Consider the following 25,961-nt stretch of genomic DNA (forward strand, 5'->3'; position numbering starts at 1 on the left):
TCAGTTGCTGAGCCAACGCTAGCCCATTGCGTAACCTCTGTCGATTGAGAAAAGGCACCCCGTCCTCCAGAAGGGTGCAGCGCAACACCATAGCACAGGCTTGATTTCAGCCCTGCTTTGCCCTTCAAGGGCGCCCTTGTCTGATGAACAACCAGCACAACTGTCCACAGGAGGGCCCGACTCCGTGGGAACGGAAGGGCTGAAGTCTCCTCACTGGCTGACAAGACTCATTAGATAGCATCAGATGAGCTGATGTGTGTTACACGGTGACACGGCGAGACACATGTGGAATAAAATACAACCTGAGCGATGGTGTAAAAGAAAATTCCTCCTCACCCAAGCTGGGACAGATACGGCATGACCCCGCTCTCTCGCAGGTAGTAGGTGACCACACCGCTTCCAGGAGACAGGCTGGTTTTGATGTAAGGCTTCACGTTCAGGCCAGCATTCACAGCTTTCTTGGCTAAGAGGCCTGTGAAATGGTCAACACCGACACAGTGTGGGGTAGCTGCCCACTCTAGGTGCCCGGGCGGGTTCAGGAAAGAGACCGACCCCTCGGTCTGCGTCGCCTGCCACCGCCTGACAAAGCCCCGTTTGTGGTGCTTTCTGCTCTTTCTGCTGCCGAGCACAAGTCAACAGCTCACTGGCCCACAGTCATTTACATGGACGCAGTAAACTCAAAATTAGTCAAGGAAACGAAGAGAGATAGGCTTCTTTTTTTTTTTCAAAAGATAAACTTAAAAACATTTAGGAATATACTATAGAATAAATTTTAACTTTGGGAGGGAAAGCAGTCTTTCTAATTACGTTTTATTTGGATGAAAATTATAATTGGTAGGGCCCTTTCTTAAAGGATATGAACTGTGTACTGGTTGGTGAGGAGTGCAGTCAGTCTAGAGTAAAATTCTAGTCCCCAGGTATTCTTTTAAAGTAGAAAATCAAGAGCTCTAGGCCACTGGAATTTTGGCAGATACAGAGACTATTAGAGAAACACTGGGTGCTCTCTTAACAACGTATCATAGAATTTGGAAAGAAATGAGGAGTGGGGGTAAAAAGGCACAAAAAGCTAGAGACAAGCTGGTGACTTGGCTTGAGGAAACCTGTTTGCTCCAGACAAGAAAAGCTTAGGGATCAACAGATGAATTCTTGGACAAAGAAGGTTTTCCTTATGTACTTGTGCACTTTATAAAGAAAGAACTCTTCGATGGTATCTGGTCTGTGGACACAACAGGAACTCTTGGCAATGATAAAAAAAAATCTGGACACTAAAGAGACTTCTATTAATAAAACTTGGTATGTAAATATTAACTACTTGACCTGAATTGCGTAACAGCCAAGTAAGTTTTATGAGCCAGTGCCCTGTGCCCTAATTCAGATGCACTTACAATACTTCTAAGAGACTGAAGTCCAGTGTACAAAAAGGCCTATCAGGGGTTTTAAAGGGACTAATCTGTGATATGAAAACAGTTTTTTTTTTTCTTCTATAGTCTGACACAAGATTCTAAGCTTTACCAGAAATTCATTTTTTTTTTTTTTTTTTTGCTTTCTTCTACTTATTTTCCACGTTAATTCTAAAGACTAGTATGTATTACATATTCTACTTTACATACTTTGCTTTGAACACTCATTACTGTGTAAACACTTCTGGACCAACAAATCTCTGCATCTGGAAAAGACAAGGTTCAGGGAACTACATGTAGATTCAGGTAAGCCCCAGGGTCGTGTCTTGAAAGATTTCCACCCACATGTCCACATGACCAGGGGGAGGAATTCAAATGCACTCACCTGCTCCTAACATCACAGATGGATTACTGGTGTTTGTGCAGCTGGTAATGGCAGCGATGACCACCGAACCATGAGTGAGGGTGAATTCGCTATTATTATAGATAAACGTCTTATGGTCATTATGATGGTCCAGAGCAACCTGGAATCCTTTAAACCCTTGCTATGGGAAGAAAAAAAACACAGTGAAATGGTCTCACTTTAGAAGGAAAAGAAATACCTTGGTAACTATAATTTTAAAAGCCAATTTTTAGCAAAATATAAACATCTCATCTGAAATGCTACAGAAAACTGAAAGTCCTCTTTATTGTTTTTAAACCTTTATAAAAGGCAGTCATAATTTCTGACTCTCCCTCTGCTTTGAAGTCCTATTAATGGTAACTTGCTTCTCATCTCAAAAATGGAAATGCTATAACTACAAATTTAGTTCCAAGTTAGTCTAATTAAACTCGATGACAGTATTGTAGAGTTTCATGGATATGAACCAAGACCACTGATTCTAACATGATGGAAATTTAGAAAAAGGTGTCCTTTTGGCCAGATTCAACTAATCATGGTCAATAAGGCAAATCAAGTACAGCTGAACATTTGGTGTCATGCTGGTGGCCCCAGGATAAAACTTATCAAATATCTTAATCATCATTTGGGGACATGTTCATCGAAAATCTGCATACAAGATGCTAGGTACTTTGTGGAGTATAAAGGTGATTCTGACACACATCCTCTACTCAAACATACAGTCCAATAAGGGAAATCAGACCTGCAAATAATATAAAGGACCAGCAATGTAAGTTCAAGAACGTGGATGCCATCCAAGGGTTTCAGACCAAGTGTCATGAAGGTTCAAACGAGGGACGGATGACTTTCTGCTATGAGATGTGAGGCCATGCTGTGGAGGCTGAGAGACACCGACATGCAGGGAGGGGGAGGAGCCATCCAGGTGGGGGGAGGCGGGGCATGAACGGAAGTACAATGGCCAGAAAAGCTGGGGCAAGTCGAGTGCATAGTGTGATGAGAGTTACAGGAAAAGCAGATGTGTGGCTGAGTTGTGTTCACAGATGGTAAAGGGCTCTAAGGAAGCTGTGTGGCCCTTGGCTAATGGGAGAGGCACCGAGGACTTCCGGATGGAGAAGAAACGCCCTCAGCGTCAGGCTTCGGGAAGCTTCATCATGGGGGGTGGTGGTGGAAAGCAGCGTGGGCTCTAAGACACGGGGCACAGGGCTGGGTTGGGAGGGGGGACTTCCACCTGCCTCTCCCCGGGGCCTACCTTGGCTCCGAGGCAGTTCTCAAAGTCCTTTTTCATGTCGGTCACGGCGACTTTGTCCTGAGGCCTTTTTGGTCCACTGCAGCAAGGCACGACCGTTCTCAAATTTAATTCCACAACCTGTCCACCCAAAAGAGAAGGAACTCAAGAAGTGACATCGTACCTTCGGAGAAAAAAAACGCAAGCTGGGCCACAGAACCGAAAACACCACAACCACAAAAACAAACTAAACCATCACATTCATAAACAAGGACTCTATGTTCTTTTTAATGCTTAAGGAATGAATTTCCAAAGATCAGGATGGGCACGTAAGTGGCGTGGGACAGGCAGGAAGCCTTGTCACCTCCCAGAAAGACCAGGGTGTGCACCCAGCTGCTGGCCAGCGTCTTCTATGCATCCGTCTTTGCAAAGCAGCTGATGCATCCTTTTTAATGGTGAGCTTAGTTTGAGATGGGCTTTCTACTAAAATGATACATAAACCATTGTACTTTTTTCTAAAATGATTTGGTAGGATGCCGCCATTCAGGCATCAATGCCAGGCAATGGGCCTGGGTCTGACTGCATATTTCCGTCCCTCAAGTATACTGTGAAATGAAACCAGGGTCCCACATCTAGGTGACCCTCTAGGCTTGCCTGTCCAGAAAAATGTGGAATCAGTTTGCCCCCTAGAAAATGAATAAAGGTAAATCACTAGATAAACCAGAACTAACTGCTGTGCTCTACCCCCATTTCTTTTTCATCTGCAGTGATGAGATGAGCCTTTAAACAGCCCTACTCCCTCTGGCGAAGCCATCTTCAAAGGTCTTCCACATTAGGGGAGTCAGTCAGTAGGTCAGAAATGGGGCGCCCACTCAACTTATTGGCCAGGAGAAAAGGAAGAAGTTATTTTATGTTTACAATTCCTTATCCTCTTAATTGTTTCAGTCTTAAAACCTTGTTCTTCTGTGATGACTTGGCAGTGACTAATTTCCTACAAGTACGCCCCCTCAGAGTAAAACATACACAACTAAAATCACAGCCTCGAGGAAAAGGAAACACACTCTCTCATACCTGGGCAAAGTCTGGGTCTTGAGAGGGGTCACTGAAATCCCGAAACATTCCTACAGCTTGAAGATACTTTTTCATCTGCTTTACTTTTTCTTCATCACGACCTAAATGGGTGTTTTAAGAAATAACAAGTAACAGAGGTTAAGATGTCCTGGTGAGACGAATACCTCCACCAGCAGTCACATAAGGAAGGCGCATTTCGCTTACACACACACACCTAAAGTTCGGCTGCTATTTCACCTTTCTGTGGAATATTCTGACTCTCTGGCTGATACTGCTATTTACTGGGGGTCATTCACTGATCTGGACTATTTTCTGAAGCAGGTTCTGGTCCTACCTGTAAAAACTCCCCCTCTCTTTGGTCCTTGTCCTCCATTCAGAGGACCTCAGGCTTAGTACATCGTCAGAGCACACCTTCATTGCTAAGATCACTTGCTTCCCGTTAAATAACCAGTAGTAGAAAACCAGTACAAACATGTAGGTTTCCAGAACACCTGAGCTCTTTCTACTGCCTGCACTGTGTCTATGTCATATTTCTGAAATCCCGACAACCATTTTGATTCCGCAGAGAAAAGGAAAAAAAAAAGAACAAAAAACCCAATAAATGTGACCGTGTGCACTCCAAGGGGCAGAGGCAGAAGGCAGCGCTCTGATCCTCAGAGTCCCAGGAAGCCTGACCCAGGGCCTTCCGCTCTCACGGGTCTGCACTTACCCGTCTGCACGAGGTACTTGATGCTAACGTCATCAACCGGGAAGAAGGCAGCAGTCGCTCCATACTCTGGACACATGTTCGCAATTGTAGCTCGGTCAGCAATGGACAACTGGGGTACTCCTGGCCCGAAGAACTCCACAAATTTGCCCACTACCCCCACCTGGCGCAGATGCTGAGCAGCAGAACAAGAGAAAAGCTTGACACTCGACAGCCCATCTTTAAAATGCAGAGCTAGCACTTTGTAATTCTTATAAACTAGCCTGGTGAGTAAACATAAAAAATAAACTGGCCCAACATATTTTTGATTACTTTAAAAAATAAAATTTAAAAAGTAATGTTAACTAAATATGGGGAATCTTGGATTGGATCCTGGAACAGAAAACAGTCATTACTGAAAAAACTGGAGAAGTTTCTAGTAGTTAATAGTGTTGTACCAATGTTCTTCATTTTGATTAATATACCATGGTTATGTGGGATGTAAACGTTTGGGGAAGTTGGGAGAAAGGTAACAGGAACTCTCTGTTTTTACCTGTATTTACATCAACTCTCCTGTAAATCTAAAATTATGTCAAAACAATTATTACAAAAAAAAAAAAAGGAAAGAAAAAGTAATGCCCAAAACACAGATAACATTAATAGAAGTTTTCCAAAGTGAGAAGGACTTTTTCTCTCTAATGAGATCACTGGAAGCGCCTAGAAGTGCTAAAAATTCAATAAATTCTTTCACCCTAAACAGTCTTGCACTAGTAGAATTAATAAGGAAGAGGATTATTTTCAAGGGTATAATGAACAAATTTCCTGAACACAAGTACAAGTTCATTGTAACAGAAAGATCTAGCCAGTCTGACTCCCATCTCTTTTCCAGACATGCCATCAGCCAGGGCTGGGGCCTCCGTGGCTCACTTGGCCCTGCCTGAAGCCAGTCTCACCAGCGGTGTGGACAGCTACACCGACAGGCTCTTCAGGTTACGTGGGCTTCTGCTAAATTCTGTGGGCAAGTCCTACATTATTCTACATTGGAAGAACAATGCACAGACCTCTATGATAAGCTATAGTATTCAAATAAATACCATTCCAAATTCCATAGGGATTAAATCAAAGAGAAACATTTTTTGGACTTTAACAGAATAGTAGCTATCCCTAACACTCCAAGCCTCCTAACTATACAACCAGAAAAAACTATGGTTGTGATAATAAAAAAATACACTTTTCTAATAATCTTGCAAAATGAAACTGCTCTCCTTTTGCAAAGCAAGCAAATCACACACACACAAAGAAAAGATTATTTCTTGCAAAAGCTAAAGAAAAAGGAAAAAAAAAAGTACTATTTCCAGCTTGGAGAAACATCTGTTACAATAATGTAACTTCGAACACAGAGAAGGGAATTTAAGAAGTCAGACATTAAATTCATAGAAACAGTTTGTTATTTACATAAAGAAGAACCATGTGGAAAAATGTAGTCAAAGTATAAACACGCTTGGGAATGAGTCTTACAACCTTGGGATAGCGGTTATTTCTAGGACTGTGGAGGATGGCTTTAGCCATAAATATTTCATTTTATTTCTTAAAAACTATACCCACAGGGAGAGCTCTGAAGCAAATGTGGCAAAATGTTACCATCTGTTAAGTCTAGGTGGTGGCGCATATGAATGCCATTTTAACTTCTGTGTATTTGAACTCTTTCACACTTTCAAAATATTTTTTTGAAGAAAAGGAGCCATGCAGCCGAAGAAGAGTAAAATGAACATTAACTGTCCAAAACTTAACCACAGAACTCTCCCCTTATCTCATCTCTTTTTAAAAATCATCAACATCCTGTTTCCTAGAGCACATGGAAACCAAGAGGGACTCCATCGTGCATTTGCTCCCTGTCCTCTGTCCCCGAGACCGTCCAAGACCATGGAAGAGGCAGCATATCGTTACCTTGGTAATGGTGAGCACGATGTCAGTGGATGTCACCAGAGGGTGGGGACTTCCCACCAGCTTGTAGCCAATCACCTGCGGAAGCACCATGCTGATGGGCTGGCCCAGCATGACCGCTTCTGCTTCGATTCCGCCCACTCCTGCGAGGAAGGCATGATGGAAGAACGCTTTCGGCGTGCCTCACTATGTCCCTCAAGCATAATCCAACCCGCTACAGTGCTGTGCTAGTGTAGCGAAGTGCTTTACTAGTGTAGATCTGGGGTCTATAAAGAACAGCTATCTTTTCTGGATTTCCCTCTACAGAATTTTTCACAAGTATTTCTCAGAATGTGGTCCTCAGAACACCTGTATCAAAATCCCCTTGATTCTACACCAAGTGGAGAATGGGGTTCGGGAGTCTCCATTTTTTAACAAACAGCTCAGGTGATTTGCATTTATTCTAAATGTCCCTAACCTTTATTCCGGTTCATTCTTCCAAACATTATTATTGAGTGCCTACTAGGGATCAGGTACTTTTCTAGGCACTGGAAATCCAGCAGTAAACAAAGTCATGCAAAGTCAAGCTCCCAGGATGTCATGGGATCAGTGGAAATCAAGCTACACACTATAGAACAGCATATATGGAATAGGAACCCGGAACGATACTCACCCCAGCCGAGGACACCCAAGCCGTCAATCATGGTAGTGTGTGAGTCCGTGCCCACGAGGCTGTCTGGGTAATAACAGCCATCGTGCTCGAATACCACTCTTGCCAAATACTCCAGATTTACCTGGTGGATGATTCCGGAGCCGGGGGGGATAATCCGCATGTTGCGAAAAGCCTGAGAACCCCACTAGAATCGAGAACGGAAAGCACACCATGAATACCCGCTGCGTTTCTCCGCAGCCCATCTCCTTGGCACCTCTCCTTGTACCCACGTATATAAAGAAACAACCAATGGAACCAAACTCCGCCCGTACCTTTAAAAATTCAAATCGTTCTCTATTTCTTTCAAATTCCAGGTCTTGATTCTTCTGTAAACTGTCTGTCCTGTTCAGAGAGAAAAGCTAAATGTATAAATTTTAAGGCTTAAAATGTTACCAGTCGAACTTATAGGTGATAAACACACTGGCAATTTCGTCCACAGGCTTGCTGGGCGGTACTGATGCATTCATTCACACGGGACATGAGAGGGAATCGGCAAAAGTAAAAAGAATAATCATTATTTGCTTCAAGTGATCCCTACCACACCTTTAAACATGGTGAGTAGCAAACATTAAGTGAATTTAAGTTGAAACTAATCTAATCACAAAGCCTGACTTTTAGGAACAGATTCTAGACATTTGACATGTGGAGTCGGCCAGATAAAGACAGGTAGGTGCTCCTTGGGCAAAAAAGGACTGGAAGCACTTAGCATTTACTCGACAAAGACCACATTCAGTTACCACACTGATTGTTTTCTCTAGGTGTGAACAGTCTCCGAGGTAAGTGTCAGTTGCTTTAATGGAATCAATTCCTGAGGGTGCCTTAGAGCAGGTGGCCACAGATTCTACGTCCACAGGCCAATTCCAGCCCAGTATCTATGCATGTTTGGCCCTGAAGCAAGCCAATAGTTTCACATTTTTAAAGGTTGTAAAAAAAAAAAAAAAAAAGGATACGTGGGCAGAGACAGTATGTAGGCAGCAAAACCTAAAATATTTACTATTGGTCCTTAAAAAAATGTGCTGATCCCTGATGTAGAGTATGGATGTCTGTGAGTGTGTGTATGTGTTAGAGAAAAGCAAAAGGTAGAGAGAAAGGAGAGATGCCAACATAGGGGAACAAGGTAGGATAAGAATGCTGCCCCCAGAACAGCAGAGCCTCTGGACCCTCTGGACCAGGTGTGGCTACTCCTCAAGGTAGTCATCTCCTTCTCACTAGTACACTGAGGGCTCCATCCACATCCCCATTTCCAATGTCTTTGGGGCACCTGTGTCGGGAATACCTCGGACACCACACAGTCAACTGGTCAAACTCTAATGCATGAGCTTCCTTCCCGAATCTCATCCGCATCCCCATCTGTGCATATCATCTAATGACCTCCCCTCCCACCACTTAGTTTTTTACAACTATCAAAGCATTTATTCCAGAAATAGCCTAACTGGCTCCTGTCAGTCTATTCAACCTACCTTTGTACCATCACCAGAATCCATTCTCTAAAACACAGATCATGACCCATCGGGAACCTGCCAATGGCTTCCCATTTTCTATATGAAGTATGAATCCCTTGCTTTAAAAAACAAAGTCCTTCCATGTGACCTCAAGCTTCCTTTATAAGTCCTCTGCTATCTCCTGGTCCAAACTTTCTTTAGTTTCAGCCACACCGAAGCCCTCAAACTCTCCCAAATCTCACTTCCCTCACACTCCATTCTCTCCGTGTAGAGTGCCTTTTCCAGCGCTTCCCTCTTTGTAAACCCCCTTCACGACCTGGAGCAAGTGATGCTCTTCGCAGAACCCTCTGGACTCCCCAGGTCAGGATGATTTGCTCCCTTCTCCGTGGTTACTACATTTACCAACCACACTGAAGTCTTGTGTTCTTTAATTTCTCTCTTTTAAACTAACCTGCTTCTTCAACAAATACTCGCACACAGTAGGTCTGTTACATGGATTTAATTTTTAAAAAGGAAGGAAGGCATCTTGGGACACTGCTCTTAATCATATGGGGCCTCCCCTAGCTCTTCTACTTGGAACACTTGTGGATGACCAGTCAGGGTCCCTTTCCCTCTTGCCTCCAGCACTAGAAGGACATCAGAGCTTCTCCCAGCAGAAAAGCAGGGTTGGAAGGGCGACATTCACCCCGGAGAATGCTGGCAAAGTCAGTCTGACGTAAACAACGTATCCACAGGACAAGCAGAAGCCAGAAATGCTTAGGCTGTTTTAAGACAGGTTAATTCTGAGTAAAAACCCATTTACTCATTAAAACAAAACATCTTTTTTGGCTCAAATTAACAGTTCTAGTTCCTGGAATGAATAAATGGACCTAGAATTTGGATTTTTCTACCACTCAGAACTTCCCTAAATTCACCAATCGACGGAGCTTTTAATAAGTTCTCTGAATATGAATGGCCTCACGGACTAAAGAGGAAATTTCTCCTTAGTTACATAATTTGAATTCAGATTTGGACGTATGCCAAAGTTTCTGAGTATTACATTTAATGGTACTCCAGAAATTCACAAACAGTATTTACAGAGGAGACAGTTTCCATACCCATGAACTCTAGTCAGAAATTGTTATGATATTCTTGTTGGGATTTTTTTTTAAAGATTTTATTTATTTAAATAAAATAAAGAGAGAGACAGCGAGGGAGGGAACACAAGCAGGGGGAGTGGGAGAGAGAGAAGCAGGTTTCCCGCTGAGCGGGGATCCCAACACGGGTCTCGATCTCAGGACCCTGGGATCATGACCCGAGCCGAAGGCAGACGCTTAACTGACTGAGCCACCCAGGCGCCCCTTGTTGGGATTAATTTTAAAAAAAGGTTATTTTTAAGAAAACTTTGAAAAACTTTAATGAGTTAGGTAGACCTTCCATTCCTCAAAATGGTGAAGCCAATTATTATTATTCAAATCAGGCAAAGAGCTCAGAAATACTTAAATGAGAATATTTATCATCCAAGCACCCCTTCACAGTTTTTCTAGTTCATTTCTGGAAATAGCTGGAAATCAGCCCAAAGCACACAGTTCCACAAAAGTTGAGACATATCACATTTAATTCCTTACAAAAACGAAGAAAGAGACTGGGAGGTCAAATTGCAAAACCAAACTCGAGCAATAAAAACAAAACACCACTAGTGAAAACACTTCTAACAGAAATGTTGTCTTTAATTAAAAAAAAAAAAAAGTGTTTGCTAGATTTAGATATCAGTTTGGATCAAAGTCCTCCTCCCCTCCCCCCACCCCCAGACTTTGCTGTTTTCATAATAATGTTTTCAGTACTGCAGTATAAATGAAAAGGGTCCATAAAAAATTGAAACTGGAGTTGATGGATTTCAAGGTTTAAAGAGGAAAAACAAATTACAGTGAACTTTGTGATGACCCAGATTCCTACTGCTTAATAAACAGTCAGGAGCTCTTTGAATTTTGAGTCAAAAGACTTCAGACTTTAAAACAATTCAATTCTGTCCCCACCAGTCCTTTCACCTTCCAGGCAGTGAAATAAAGGTAAATCATCAACACCAGTGAGAATCTCCAAAAAACATAAAGTTGCCCCTGATTTTGTGAGGCTACTTTTATAACTTCTGAAGTGGGGTGTTAGGAAATATCCTTATTCTCAAATAGAATAACATTTTGTGTATGAATTTTTAATTCTTCCCTTTTGACACCAAACCATTAAATTGAGCTCATGTGATTTAAGGGAAAAAAAAAAAAAAAGACAAGTTGCCTAAGGATGAGGTTAGAGTCCAAAGGAAAGGGAACAGCTGCTGAGGATCTGTTTGTTCCAAGAACCATCAATTCCGGGGACAAAGCAGATTTCTCTTTATCCTGAGTTTATCTGGTTTGGATATTGGCAACATTCATCTGAGAACAGCCAGTTACCACTGTTCTCTTGAGGCTGTATGGAGCCCACTTAAATCCACAAGGAAAGCAAGTATTTTTTTTTCTTTGAATGGTTTGTTTCATACTCTTAAATGACTATTTATTATAAAAAACATAGCTTCTTATCGTCAAAATAAAGAACAGTTACAATCCCACAGATAAATTGTTTAGCAGTTTGTCACCTCTTTTCCAATCTTTTAATCTCTGTATAACTTTTCATCTAGCTGAGATCATGCTATACACACAATTTATATCTGGCTCATTGAGCTATGACACGAGCATGCTCCAAGTGTTATTAAACACTTTATAATTATAACGGTAAACCTAATAATTCACTTTAAGGACAGACCATAATTTAATAAATCATTCTCCTTTGCTGGACATTAAGAATGCTTCTAGGTTTCCATTATTATAAATAATACTTTAATGAATACTATTTAGTCATTAAGCTACTCCTGAATTTCCAGATTATCTATGAAGGGGTAATGCTCAGAAGTGGAAATTCTAGGACAAAGGATATGACAATTCCTAATAATCTTCACACATACTGCTTTCATCATTCCTAATTTATAATATTATTAGCAGTGTATAAAAGTGTCTCCCTCATGACACCTTTATAATTAATAATGTTTATTTTCTAATCTTAACTATATTGATAAGAGAAAGTGGTATCTCAAGAATTTAATCTACTTTTTTATTACTTCTGAAGTTGTAAAGAATTTATATAGTGTTTACTGTTGCTTTTCTTTTTATTGTGAAATCTCCACTTTCCTCTGCCCATTTATCTGCTGGGTTTTACCAATTTTTAATGGATTATACACACTTTATATATTAAGGATATTAACCCTTTGTCATATTTGTGGCACATTTTTTTAAAGATATTTACTGTTAACTTTGAAGTCATTAAAACTATAGTTCTTTGTTCTTTTTTTGCTTCATCATTGCTTTTAAATTTAGAAAGGTCTTTCTCCTCAAGACATTTGATACATACACACTTAAATTCTAAATTTTTTGATGACTTAATTTAAAAAATAGTACTGCTTTAATTCTCTAGCAAATAATTAATTGCCCCAGCACTGAATGTGGTATAGTTCTTTCTTTCCCCACTCATAGTTGATAATAACTATTTAGTTATTCTTCTAGCAGTACCTGGTTGCCCTCCCTGTGTAATCCTACAGTTGCTTCTGCAACAGATGGAGTGTATTCCCCACCCCTAACTTGGGGCTGGACTGTGAGACTTGCTTTGATTAATGTCACTATGAGGAGAAGTGATTCTATGCCTGCCCTGATCTAAGCCTCATGAGATATTGTGGGTTCCCACTGTGATCACCAGATAGCTGCTTTCTCCTTCAACCTGGGCCCCAGAAGAAGTAAAAAGAAAAAACCCCATACATTTAAAAAAACAAACAAACAAACAACCTACCCCTCCCCCCCGCCAAATCTTCACTGGAAAATATAGTAAGTTTGAGTTTTTCTGAATACATCTTTTAAAGATTTTCTTCTTTTGTTTACCTACATACACACACAAAGAAGACTTGAACTGCAAGATTTTGCACAAAACAGAAAACCCAAGTATTCACCCTAATCTCTCACCTTCTGTTGAAATCCACCTGGATGGAATGATCAATTACAAGATCGGCAGGACAGATGGGGTTTATTTTCTCTGGATCTCCTCCTAACTTCTTCACAGCATCGCGCATGGCCGCAAAATCAACCACGGCTGGCACGCCCCTAAGAAAAGAAAGCATTAAGCAGAAGACAAAATCGTTGAACGAGCATCCTTGGATTTGTCAGCTTTGGCCTCCACTAACAACACTGGCCATGAGACAGTTTCATCAGTGGGGTGAACAATGGATGACTCAGAATAGTGGAAGCTTCTAAACACCTTTCCTTGAGCAGACATTGGTTGTAAGTGCCAAGACTGAGTGGTACCTCTACATGCAGTTTTGTCATTGCATTAAAGTTAACAACAAATAGGGTCTAAATAGAGACCATGGCAAAGCAGGCACTTAAAAACTCGGGGACTGTTACTGCCATGGCTGATTCCCGTTCACGTGGTGGGGTGACAAAGGCCTAGAGAAGATGCATGGATCAGACCTCCATCTTCAGACCAAATTTAAAGAAATGGATGTAATTCAGAGAAGTATGCTATGAATCAAATTTAGACTAGGTGAATCTTTCCTTTCTTTTATTTTTGAGTATAAAATTTGTCCTCTAGAAAAATGAAATTTGGTCTCTAGAAGGAATAAAATAACATCATTTAAAAATGGAAAGGTAGTGTCTAAAAAAACCAGACCATGATGGGGAGTAAAGACTCCTGGGAATAGCAACATGTGAACTGGGGCTTGTGACCTACAAGTCTCCCCTAAGGGGACAGCACATCACTGTTCTAAGGACAGCTGTCTTGAAACTGGCTATGTGATAGGATGAGAGGGACAGAAGATTCCAAGATCGCTCTACTCCATGCTATTTCTTCCGCCTTCTGCTAGAATACTCAACACTGGGATCTCCAAGACCAAAGATGATGACCTTTGCCATTGGAAAAGGCAGAGTGACTACACATCCCAATGTGTCCAAGACAATGTCTTGCTGTCCAGGATAACAGACCCCTTACGTTTTCAAAAGTGTCTGGATATTGGGTGATAAATTATACAGGCACTGTGTGTGCGTACGTGTATGTGTGTGTGAGAAGCTTTCTCTAAAGGTGACAAAGGAGGCAGTGAAGAGCAGAGTGAAGTGACATCAGGCTCACGTGAAGTCCTGCAGGATGACGCGGGCAGGCTTAAATGGCACTTCTATGTTCTTATGCTGCATGACATTCCAATTTAGGATATTTTCAATGTCATTTTTCTTCACCAAAAATTGATCACAGTTCCGAATGGCTGCCTCCAGGAGAACTCTGATAGAAAATGGTAAGCGTTCTAGGGAAAAAAGGAGAAAGCATAACAAAACCAACAAAAGCCATGAGATACCTTCTCATAAGAGCTATTTAAAGCCAATCTCTATATAAACTTGATACAAGGCCTCAGACTACTCTTCCAATAGGGAAAGAGGGGAAGTTTAAACTGATTTCCACAGCTTAAAATGTAAGCAGATCGAATGGGTTTAAGAGACATTTGGTACTAGAAAATATCCACAGACTAGGCAAAAATAAATATTACAGTTAATTCTTTCATAATAAATTGTTGCCTTACCTTGGATTCCAAAAACAGAGTTTCCCTTAAGTTATCATCAAAGAAGTCAATCTAGATATTTACTGTATTATGTGTTGGCAAGTAACACAAAGTAATATTTCTTACGAAAACTAGTGTTTAAGAAATGAGAAAGTAACTCCTTTACAACTATTGTAATTAAGACCAAAGACAGCCCCATGCACCTTTCAAAGGAAACACAAGCCTAAACACCATGTAGGATGGCCCCTGGTGATGGGTCTGAGGATAAGACAATGATAATTCATAAGAAAAACTATTTTGTTTATTTATAAAAGAAATGTTTTATCCTGATCTATGAAAATTATTCACCAATATTATTTGGAAAAGATCAGAGTGCCAAGGTAGAAAAGCAGAGGGTTTGGAATAAAAAAGACCTGTTTTTGTCCAATTCTACTACCCACAAAGTTGTTTTTTGATCATGTCACTGACCCTCTCTGGGCCTCAGCTTCCTCAGGACTTCTTAAATTTTATAAACATGACCTTATAGGTCATGTTATACAGATTAAATAATATAATATATATGTACAAACACTCTATACTATAAATGTTACATAAATGTCACATGTATATAATCATTATTACTTAAAAATGGGCAATGTAAGAAAGATGTGTGTGTGTGTGATTTTGTGTGCTTAACTCAAGACCATTTGGCCATTTCTGCTACTCCCTCTCTCAACTCTCCTAAAGGCTAATTAATTACACAGCAAAGAAGATTCTTAACTGCTGTGAGAACATTTACATCAGAGAGCCATGTACCTACCATATCTTGAATCCTTCAATTTAATCAAATTGAAGAATTTCTTTCCTGGTTGTGCAGGATCCAAAGGCTCAACAAGGTGTGCAAATGGGTTGCTCATGATTCTTGATGGCCACGTGTCCCTGAAAAAAAAAAAAAAAAGAGAGAACGTTTAATGTCTACTCTCAAAGCTGGATTTCACTTATTCTGAGGCGTGTTTGCCTTCTTTAACAATTATGGGACATGTTCACTTTAAGACATCACTTATCTTTTCAAAGTAGAAGGGCAGGACATACATGACGACAAGAATGATATCTCAGCAAATAAAATGGGCTTCTGTGAAGCTATTGCAAAAGCTAGCATTTGCCTCTCAAGAGAGCATAAAATCCTGAACGTCTTTTGTCTTATGCCTACAACTTTCCAACCTTATCCACTGATAAGATATGCTGTGTCTCACGATAAATCCTGAATACATGAGCAGACTTCTGAGCTGGACTCCTGTCTTTCTTGACAGGAGGTAAAAGGTCCATAGCAGACGACATGCAATTGTCTAAAACTTGAACTTTGGAAGTGGGGGCTTGGAAGCAGCTATCTTCTGTTGTAACAGTCTCTGCAGCATTTGAAATAAATGTGTTAATACAAAGTCTTCCTGGTTCACTTTTACACATGGTGGCAACAGAGTGTTGACATCAGGGAATCTGTTACTGCAGTGGGCATAAAGGCCCAAACTTCCCAGATATGTTTGGAGGAGACCCTCTACCCCAGCTTCAGGCAGGACTTAGGTATCTTTGTATAAGTTATAAGCAGCAAACAAGGGAGGACACTGTTCCTGGCCTCCACCACAGATAAACAGCAATTTCAAATAACTGTACAACTCAGAGCAAAACACACTGGAGTAGGAGGTGGAAGACTTGCTTTCCAGTCCTACCCGTTGGGCAAAAATCCTCCAACCAATCCATTCCCCAAAAGTCTTAATTTTGAGTTAAGAATAGTAATGTTTCTGGGGTGCCTGGCTGGCTCGGTCGGTGGAGTGTGCAGCTCTTGATCTCGGAGTTGTGGGTTCAAGCCCCACACTGGATGTAGAGATTACTTAAAAAGAAAATCTTAAAAAAAAAATAGTAACATTTCCCCAATTAACCCAGGGGTTTTATGAATACTTAATATTCAACATATTTTGGGGATGACTCATATGGAATGATCAACATATTACCGTAAAATGAAAAAACACATGCGGGCATTAAGTCGAGTGATATCACGGGTTCTGTTCTGGACCACCACAATACAGCAAATACTGCAATAAAGTGAGTCCACTGAAATTTTTGGCTTCCCAGTGCATATAAAAGTTTATACTGTATTCTATCAAGTGTTCAACAGTATTATGTCTAAAAAATAATGTATGGACTTTAATTAAAAAAAACCTTTATTGCTAAAAAACGCTAACCATCATCTGAGCTTTCAGCGAGTCATCATCTCTGACCATAGATCAGCATACCCAATGCAATAGTGAATAAGTTGGACGTATTATGAACATTATCACAATGTGACACAGAGACACGACGTGAACAAATGCTGTTGGGAAAATGGTGCCAAGAGACTTGCTCAATGCAGGGTTGCAAACTCTCAGTCTGTCAAAACCGCAGTGTTTGCAAAGCACAGTGAGACGAGGTCTGCCTGTACAGGAAGTGACTGTTTGGGGGGGATGAAGAGTGACAAGTGGTTCTTGTCTCCACAGACAGGCCCCTCTCTTCATTAAAACACAGAAGGGACTGGCTGCTGGGACAGGGGCCGGGAAGTCAAGACTGGGAGTATGACTCAGTTTCCACTGTACATCCTTTCATATTGTGTGCCTTTTTACCCATGTGCACATATCACTTTCTGAAAACTAGTTACAGGTTTTAGAGAAATAGCTATTTATGCACGTACTAAGTCCAGTGCTAGGTGATTCTGGGGAGAGGCGCTGATCGAGAAGCAGCCCCTGCCTGCCTGGAGCCCGTGGTGCTGGAGGCCAGAGGACAAGCCAGACGTCTGTCATGGGCACCAGAGAACTCAGGGGGGGAGTGTCTTTCTGCAAGTGTCTGTGCTAGGAATTACTTCTTGCTCCTAGTTACATGTGGCTTTTGCCATTTTGTCAAGGAGAGGGAAGCTACATGCCTTAATCTGGGGCAGTCGATTTCCTTCTCTAGGAATTCCTTCTCTAGGAACTGAAACTATAGAAAGGCCAGCAAGGGAAACTGGATATGCCCTAGGCCATCTGAGTTAGAATTACCCACGGAAAGCTCTTGTTAAAAATACGGAGATTCCTGAACCTCACCCCTACAGCTACTGAATCCGAACTGATGGGGGGTGGAGCGTGGGAAAGCAGGAGTCACAGTGTTTAATCTCCAGGTGTTGGTGACACATGTTCAATTTGAAAATCATGGCTGGAGCCTGGAGGGCCAGGGGATGAACCGCCACTTAATGCAGGAGGCAGTGAAGTACCACGGAAGGTGTATGTTTGCCAGGGGAAGGGGATCACAGCCAAAATGCCTCCACGGAGAGGGAGGGGACCGTACAGCAGCGAAGCTGCCCAGGGACCAGGAGGCCTGGGGGCGGCGGCGCTCGGTTCCAGCCCCGAGCGCATGCAGGAATGCCTAGACCCGTGTGGACAGATCATCCAATCTTTCAAGCAAGTCTGGCAGTCTGGATTTCTACATGAACTCTCTTGATTTAGAAATGCTGGTAATTTCTAGGGGCACCTGGGTGGCTCAGTCGTTGAGCGTCTGCCTTCGGCTCAGGTCATGGTCCCAGGGTCCTGGGATCGAGCCCTGCATCGGGCTCCCTGCTCGGCAGGAGGCCTGCTTCTCCCTCTCCCACTCCCCCTGCTTGTGTTCCCTCTCTTGCTGTGTCTCTCTCTGTCAAATAAATGAATAAAATCTTTAAAAAAAAAAAAGAAATGCTGGTAATTTCTAAACGACTGCGTGGGCTTGCCGCGCGACGGCCAAACCGAACATGCCTGTGGGCGCTGCGTGACCCGTGGACCGACCTCGGCGGGCAGAGGTTTTGGACTGGAGGACAGCAGGGTCACCAGAGACAGAAAACTCGGGTAGAGAACTACGGGAAGGGGGGAGGCGAGAGGTAACCTGCGTGGGCCACCGGGAGGTGGCTGCTGAGTCACCGAATTGCCCCCTTTGAGGGGAGAGCGCACTCAATGCCACATAGATTCGGGAGATTTCTTACTCGTAGCCACTAAATGAGGAGCCAGTCAGGAGGAAGAAAACCTGCAAATACTCAGTTTAGTAAGAAATGCGTTGGCCTGTCTGCAGAAGTTTACGAATCTGTGGGCTCAGAAAACAAGACTAAGAATTCCACTGCCTGGAATTTTGAAGGTGTAAACTGAAAAAGGCGATCATCTTATTCTCCCTTTGATTTCTTACCGATGCCACTGCCCCCAGACTTAACTTTTCCACCCCAAACAGTAGCAACTGCCGGAGTAAAACTGCTCTTTTGCCTGCCCAGGAAATGGATCAAGAGAAGAGTGTCTCCACTGAGGCTGGGGGCCAGGTGAGAATCTCCACAGCCACAGGAAGTGGCGGGAGACCCTCGCAGACCCGGGCAGGGTGGGTCACTCACATCTTTCAAAAGCCTCGAGGCTCTGAATCATCCCTCTCTCTCTGTCAAACCCTAAAGGGGGCCAGGCGCCTGCAATTTGCCAAAATTCTATGGTGAAACCAATTGCTAAGTTGTACCCATATCGACCTGGAAGCAGTGAGGCTGAAATGTGTCCATTTACTTCCCCAGAGCTTACAAATGCCCTGGGCGGAACTTCGGAAGCCTCACTCCATTGCCGCTCCTCCCACCACCCTGCAGAGCCTGCCAGTATTTCAGGACATAGTGACTGATGCGGCTTCCATGGAAAATGGCTTGTGTAAAGTGCTCTGCTGTCTGCTTCCCTTTTTCCTTAGAAACTAGATAACTGTCTAATTTCACTATGTTAATGAACCAAATTCTCCTTGCAGGAGCTAAAAGAGAAAGGAATCAGTCCCTGGTTACTCAGTAGCAGCCCATTAAGTACCTGGGTACCGGTGCATAAATACCCAGGGCGTTACACCATCTTCTTTAATTTTGGCGCCATCTCTGTAAGTGAAAGCATATCATTATTTCCATTGTACAGCTGAGGAAACTGCAGCTCAGAGAGATGGAAGAACTTGCCTAAGGACATACATCTCACAAGGAGCTCACCAACCAGCCCCACAGCTAAAAAAAAAAAAAAAAAGCCAGAAGAGCCTCATGGGCCTGGGAAATCCTCCTTCTGGAACTCAGAACTCAGTTTGGAATCCTGGAGTTGCCTTTCCTTCTTCCCAGGGTCACCCAGCACGTCGGTCTGAGCTCGGCATCATCACATGTCCCTTGCACGCTTTACTGAGGAACAGGTCAGTGGAAAGCAATAGCAGCTGTGTTGTGGCAACCAAAAACTGGTTTTGCTTCCAAGTTGGGAAACAGTCCTTTCACACCACCTGGAGGGCTCTGGAAATCCCTCCCAGTTTCACTCACGCTATCACTCCTGTCTTAAATTGCTTTATAGGAGCTCCCCATGCTTCAGCGATCCCAAGAGAAAGCCAAAAACAACCATGTTCCAAGGAGGGTGGGAGGGAGAGATCTTTGGCTTGGGAACAGTCCAGACCCAAAGCAGAATCTAGGCATCATAAACGCTTCCTAGGTCTGCCTTCCCCTGGCCATCCTCCAACCTCAAGCAGTACTGCAAAGCCTGCAGACTCCAAAACCACCCTTGGTCTGGGTTTCATCTGGAAACCCCGCCAAGTGGCCAAGGAGCCCTTCCTACTTCCCACATCCGCATAAAGGGCGCACACCATTGTTTCAACTCCTTTCTTTTCTTATCCTCCATCCTGCCTTCCCTCTGCTTTGTTCCTGCCTTTTTTCTGTTTTACCTAATCCCCATTCAATACTCCTAAAAGGGAGGCCTGAACAAACAGAGACAGTCATTGTGGATTTTTTGGGAGAGGGTGGAGTGTTATCCTAGTTTTTTTTTTGGGGGGGGGGGAAGGGTTAGTGTGCATGGAAATCTGCTACCTGTTCTGTTCCACAGAATAAGATAGGATTGGGGCGCCTGGGTGGCTCAGTCATTAAGCGTCTGCCTTCGGCTCAGGTCATGATCCCAGGGTCCTGGGATCCAGCCCCGTATCGGGCTCCCTGCTCAGCGGGAAGCCTGCTTCTCCCTCTCCCACTCCCCCTACTTGTGTTCCCTCTCTTGCTGTGTCTCTCTCTGTCAATTAAACAAATAAATAAAATCTTAAAAAAAAAAAAAAGAATAAGATAGGATTGCATGGAGGCAAAGGAAAAAAAAGAGGAAAAGACAAAAGAAATTAAAAAAAAAAGTTAAGAAGGGGAAATGCTATCTTTTAAGCAGTGATGTTGGAGAACATTTGGAGCTTGTGCCTCACGAACACTTGTGTTCAGAACCGTCGGACGGCTGAGCATTATTCGCCCTGGCCTGTGAATCAAGTAGGACACGCGATCAGTGCTTATATAAAAGGAATTTAAAAAGAGACACTGCACTGTATTTGAAACCCTTCACTACACCTAGCTCACACTCTTTAAAATCAGGAGAATTATTTGGTTGAGAAACAGTGTCTTTTGAAGCTAACCCATCCTGAAATACCAGCTGGGTGACTTGTCCAGGGTCATGATGCCCTCAGGTACATCTTGTGCACGGATGCAAGGAAGAGTGAGCGTGGGGAGAGAGTACTGAACGCCAGAGTTTTAAAGTAAATTACTAAAAATACTAAACATTAGGCACAGGCGGACAGATCTGAGACATTTAACAAATGAACCATGCTGTCGGTAAAAAAGGTACAGGGAGTTCAGAGCCATGGTTCCTCCCCAACCACAGTCTTGCTGCCAACCAGCCTTTGGTCTCAATTCTGGACACCTGCAAGTGACTCGGAGAGGCATCATCATTTGTGCTTATGTCGCATGGCATTAACACCCCCCCCAGTGCCCTCGGGACACCTTGTCCTAGGTGCTTGGAGGTGATGAGACAGAATCAGGGAATGTTGAGCCTTCTGGAAAGAACCTTAGAGATGCCATAGCATTTTCCTGACCAGGAAACAGAGGCCCCCAGAAAGAAAGGGGTCACTGGATTTATGAGTGGTAGACCTTAGGAAGAAAATACGGCTGATTTTTCTCTCCAGTGAAATGCAAATTTCTGGCAGGGGGGAAAAAAGAATGCTTAAAATCCTTCAAAAGTAAAGTTGAAAAAAGTACCACTTAGGGACTTTCACATATCACAATCTTCTGGCGCTTCTGTGAGCTAGTTCTCTAAGCACTGACTGAGCCTTCCATGTGGTTCAAAATTCCAGAGAACTGACTGACAGCTACACTTTGGGAAAGCAACTTAGGGCTAAGTTTTTAACAATCTGCCCTGGGTGACTGAGTTTATTCTGAGAGGCAGAAGAGTAAGGGCAAATAAATTTTACTGATCTAAATATCAAACATACAATTCCTTACTCAGATTCAACGTAAGAAATGTGAGCAAAGACTCACATTAATATAAGTGGAATAGAAAAAGTTGCAGAATAACATATATTACTAGAATCTAATTTAAGTTAAAAACTTCAAGACTATTAGTATATATTCATTCATGTACACACATACCATCATACATGTAAATGAATACAGAAAGAAAGATCTAAAATAAAGTTAACGTTGATTATCCCTAGATAGAAGAAAGAATACATTGTGTAAAGGGCGGAGTGGGGTGGGGTGGGGAGGACTTTTAACCTCTGAATAGAATCCAAGTTTTGTTTTCCATAAGCATGCTTTCGTTTGTCACTTACTTTAAAAAAGCTGGAGCAGTCATTTTCAATTTTCACATAAATATCTATAGAGGATATTTCATACAGGAAGAAACAGTGTCTCTATAAAATGAAAACTTGACATCCTGGGCAGTATCTTTCTGAAAGGAAGATAGAACAGTTCCTAAAGTTCCTGGAACCACAGTACACAGTTTTTTCTTTAATAATGTCTGATGAGGATTTATTTAAAAGTAGATATGTGACTACTACTCTTTAGAGAAACCTGTTCTGTTCCCCAAACTATGTCCTTCATCACCACTGACGCAGTGCAATGGTTCTGAGAGAATCCAGGAGTGGTTCATATTTAACTTTAGATGGCCCAGTTGCATACTACATACAGGTCAGACGTGATCAATCCAAGCGGGACCCCTTCCTATTCGCCACCCTCTCCAGCCCCCTCTCTGCTTCTCCCCTCCCCCAACAATCCCAGCAGGAGACCGAACCTGCTGCAGTTATCAAAAATATTACACTAAGAAATAGATGATCATTGCAGAAACATTAGAAAGTGCAGATAAACAAAAAGAAGAAAATAAAAGCCACCATTGGAGTTTGGAGTTTGACTTAACATGACTTTTAAAAGGATTTGGATTTCTTTAAAAAATGGACTAGCCGTCACACTGTTTTGTGATGTTTTGCTTTTTTTTTTTTCACTCAGAATACATCTTTATCAGGCTATCATGTGATATTTTATATCACTTTTAACTGCACTATAAAAATCTTTCAGATATACAACAATTTACTTAAATCTCTTACTATTAAAATACTTAGTTTGTTTCCAAGTATTAACATTCAAACAATGCTGCAACCTTTGGACACTCTTCTTTCAGTAAGTCCTCAATCCATTTCCTCAATATAAATTCCTAGCTTTTGGTTCCTGGAAGTAGGACAGCTGGGAGAAAGGATTTGCATGTCTCCATTCTGTTAAACATCACCACGTGGCCCGGGAAAGGCTGTGCCTATTCAGGACCCTTCTCTGAGGGCAGCGAATGCAAGTGCCTCAACCAGGCAACGTAATTCTGTTACTTTTTGCCAAATTGAGAGATTAAAAAGCTAATCTTGGGCATTTCTTTAATTGCTAGTGAGGGTGGATACTTTTTTTTTTTTTAAAGATTTTATTTATTTATTTGACAGAGAGAGAGATAGCGAGAGCAGGAACACAGCAGGGGGAGTGGGAGAGGGAGAAGCAGGCTTCCCGCAGAGCAGGGAGCCCGATGCGGGGCTCGATCCCAGGACCCTGGGATCATGACCTGAGCCGAAGGCAGACGCTTAACGACTGAGCCACCCAGGCGCCCCGATACTTTTTCATCTGTCTCTTCGCCATGTGAATTTCTTCTTTTGTGAACTGTCTGCCCAAGTTGGCCTCCGGTGACCAAATGTTCTTATCTCTGAGGAGGACTTGACTGAGCTATTAATGTGGCTAAGACATGTAACCCTGGAGAGGCAAGACAGCCATGCAGGGAGCCCGAAACTCTGATGGGGCCCTAAATTTTACTCCACGCTGAGATACATCATGAACCAGGTTGGTCATAGCAAGGTAAGCGGCCCCTTTAGCTTCAATCATGGGCAAAATCCCCATTTGGTTCAGCGAGCTCTGCTATCTTGTTACTCAGACGGAACTTCCAAGCCCAGACAGCAATTGTACAGATGGGTTTTGATGTGGGAAACAAAGCAGAAGAAAAAGTATTAGATTTCCTCACTGTCCACAGCCCATTGACAAGTCTTTGAAACAGGCAGAGGGACATTCTTCCAGGGACTCAGCTCCCTGGATGTTGACACTTTGCTTAGGGCAAGAGGCAATCTGAGCCCAACCCGCAGGATCCTGTAAGTCTACTTTAACATATAAAAAATTCCTTTGGGAACTTCCTTTATCTACCCCCCTCCCCCCAGATACATGTTGGAAATCATCCTCCAAGCATATGACCCACCGATATACATCTGAAAGGTCTCATGACTGAGTTTTTACTAAACAATATTAAATGACCTTTCTCAGCAATAGATAAGCCCCCTCAGGATCCTGGGAACGTTGTTTCCAAAATACCTGGGAGGCTTACACTATCCCTACCCCCCTCCTCCCAACTTGCAAGTTTATAATGGGCCGCTCCTCATGGCCCCAGTGTAGCTCTTTCTGCCCACGGGCCCTGCTCCCCGTGCTTTAATAAAACCACCTTTTTGCAAGGTGCAAAGCCGTCTCAAGAATTCTTTCTTGGACGTCAGCTTCGAACCCTAATGTCTTTCCTACATCAGGTTGCGTGTGGGAGACTGAGTTCCGAGTCTGGGCAGCGCACCGCTAACCCATCACTCTTGCTAGAACATCTCGGACCGCATACCCGGCCGGCAGTGAATGCTACACCATGATGCTCTTCCGGCACAGCCAGATTTGTAGAAATGCATGGAAAAATCGACTAACTTCAGCTAAATGCCAGTGATCAGATACAGTAATATTCATCTCTTTGAGTCACTTTCCAGCCTTTGGAGTATATCAATCCAAGGTTTAGCTGCTTCTGTTGTCAGAGTTGAATCCTCTTAGGTTATCTTATGATAGAGAAAGAGGCACAGATATGAATGGGCTCCGCAACCAACCTCAGGATGTCCAGGCACGAGCAGGAAGGAGCGGAGGAGAAGAGTAATCCTGAGCAGCAAAACTCCTGCCAGTGGTGGGGTGTGGAGGACAGAGGATTTGTGTATTTTGGGGAGGGGTGGAGAGTGTGTGTATCAGTTTCCAGGAGAGCTCGTACAGTTTGAAAGAGCTTGTAGGTGATTAGTCGAGAATGGTCTAAAGTACAATCAATACATCCTCTGAATAGTTTATTTATTTAGGATATCCAAAGACACACGAGAGTGGATTTTTAAAATCTATGCCAACAACAGAAAGAGGTTTTCTTTTCTATTTCGTGTGGCTACCCATCTCTCTTCCTCTCACATTTTCCTAAATATACCCATCCTGAATTTTCACGGCTTCCAACTCTAAAGTTAAGGTCACTGCATCTCTAGAGTTCACTTCAGTTCACTATAAGGAGTAGCTGTGCTTCATTTCTTTTCTATTTAAAGAGAAATTAATTGGTCCCACTTCCCAAACTGACTGTTGTGTATCTAAACATCATGCTACTTATAAACAATTTTTTGTCAAAAGTGAGATTCCAAGGATGTCTGTGTAAGCGTAAGGAAGACTGAGGTCAGAACCATGTAGGCCGGCAAACCACCATGGCTTGTCAACTGGATTTTTTCCACAAAGTGGAGAACTAGAAAGATTAGTTCATTGCTTTATTTGATGTAGCTGCATCTGGAAACCTGGAATAACTAAATATCTCTGGATTTTCCCAGAGACCAGGTCACCTCTTTGATCCTGCTAGCTATTCGTAGATTAAACACACACACACACACACACACACACACACACAGAGAGAGAGAGAGAGAGAGAGAGAGAGAGAAAATTCTTAAATGGGACACTTGTAACCAAAAGAATTTTGAATGAGAAACCCTAAGAACAATTGTCTATTTGGGGAGAGAATAAAAAAAGAAAAAGAGTAGTGCAGAAGGAGGGTCTTGCAGAAAGGAATAGCTTTATAACAATATAACCAAATCTATTAACACGTCTCTCTGGAGCACTAATTATATGCAAGGTGCACTCTATGCTGTAGAACATGAATAAGACTCTGCCTTCTATATCAAAAAGTTTTGCCATTATACAATGACTTGTCTTATTTTTGCTAAATTTTTAAATTATCAGTTTATTTTCACTTATTCTTCTTCTCATCCTGGACAACTGCCCAGAAGGCTCCACATATATTCCTAGATTTTTAAAAAGAGCTGTTAACAGTTTTGAAATGATTGAGCTCCATTCTGAATGAGCCATATAACCTTTCTGTGCCTCAGTTTCCCAA

The 25,961-nt window shown here is 42.4% G+C and overlaps 1 protein-coding gene across 1 annotated transcript in view; it reads right to left on the reverse strand.

Annotated features, from left to right (window-relative positions):
- The window catches only part of ACO1 (aconitase 1), a 58,517-nt gene that overhangs the window by 20,226 nt on the left and 12,330 nt on the right, over positions 1 to 25,961 (reverse strand). The window contains exons 2-12 of the mRNA XM_032396802.1: positions 15,254 to 15,372; positions 14,034 to 14,202; positions 12,875 to 13,012; positions 7,689 to 7,758; positions 7,378 to 7,561; positions 6,729 to 6,868; positions 4,806 to 4,977; positions 4,097 to 4,197; positions 3,050 to 3,166; positions 1,786 to 1,945; positions 337 to 472 (exon numbers count right to left, since the gene is read on the reverse strand). Coding sequence (XP_032252693.1) covers positions 337 to 472; positions 1,786 to 1,945; positions 3,050 to 3,166; positions 4,097 to 4,197; positions 4,806 to 4,977; positions 6,729 to 6,868; positions 7,378 to 7,561; positions 7,689 to 7,758; positions 12,875 to 13,012; positions 14,034 to 14,202; positions 15,254 to 15,350 — 1,484 coding nt within the window. The 5' untranslated portion in view covers positions 15,351 to 15,372. The remainder of the gene's footprint in view (positions 1 to 336; positions 473 to 1,785; positions 1,946 to 3,049; positions 3,167 to 4,096; positions 4,198 to 4,805; positions 4,978 to 6,728; positions 6,869 to 7,377; positions 7,562 to 7,688; positions 7,759 to 12,874; positions 13,013 to 14,033; positions 14,203 to 15,253; positions 15,373 to 25,961) is intronic.

The sequence above is a fragment of the Phoca vitulina genome, unplaced genomic scaffold (genome assembly GCF_004348235.1).
Source record: "Phoca vitulina isolate PV1807 unplaced genomic scaffold, GSC_HSeal_1.0 scaffold94, whole genome shotgun sequence".
NCBI classification, from domain to species: domain Eukaryota; kingdom Metazoa; phylum Chordata; class Mammalia; order Carnivora; family Phocidae; genus Phoca; species Phoca vitulina.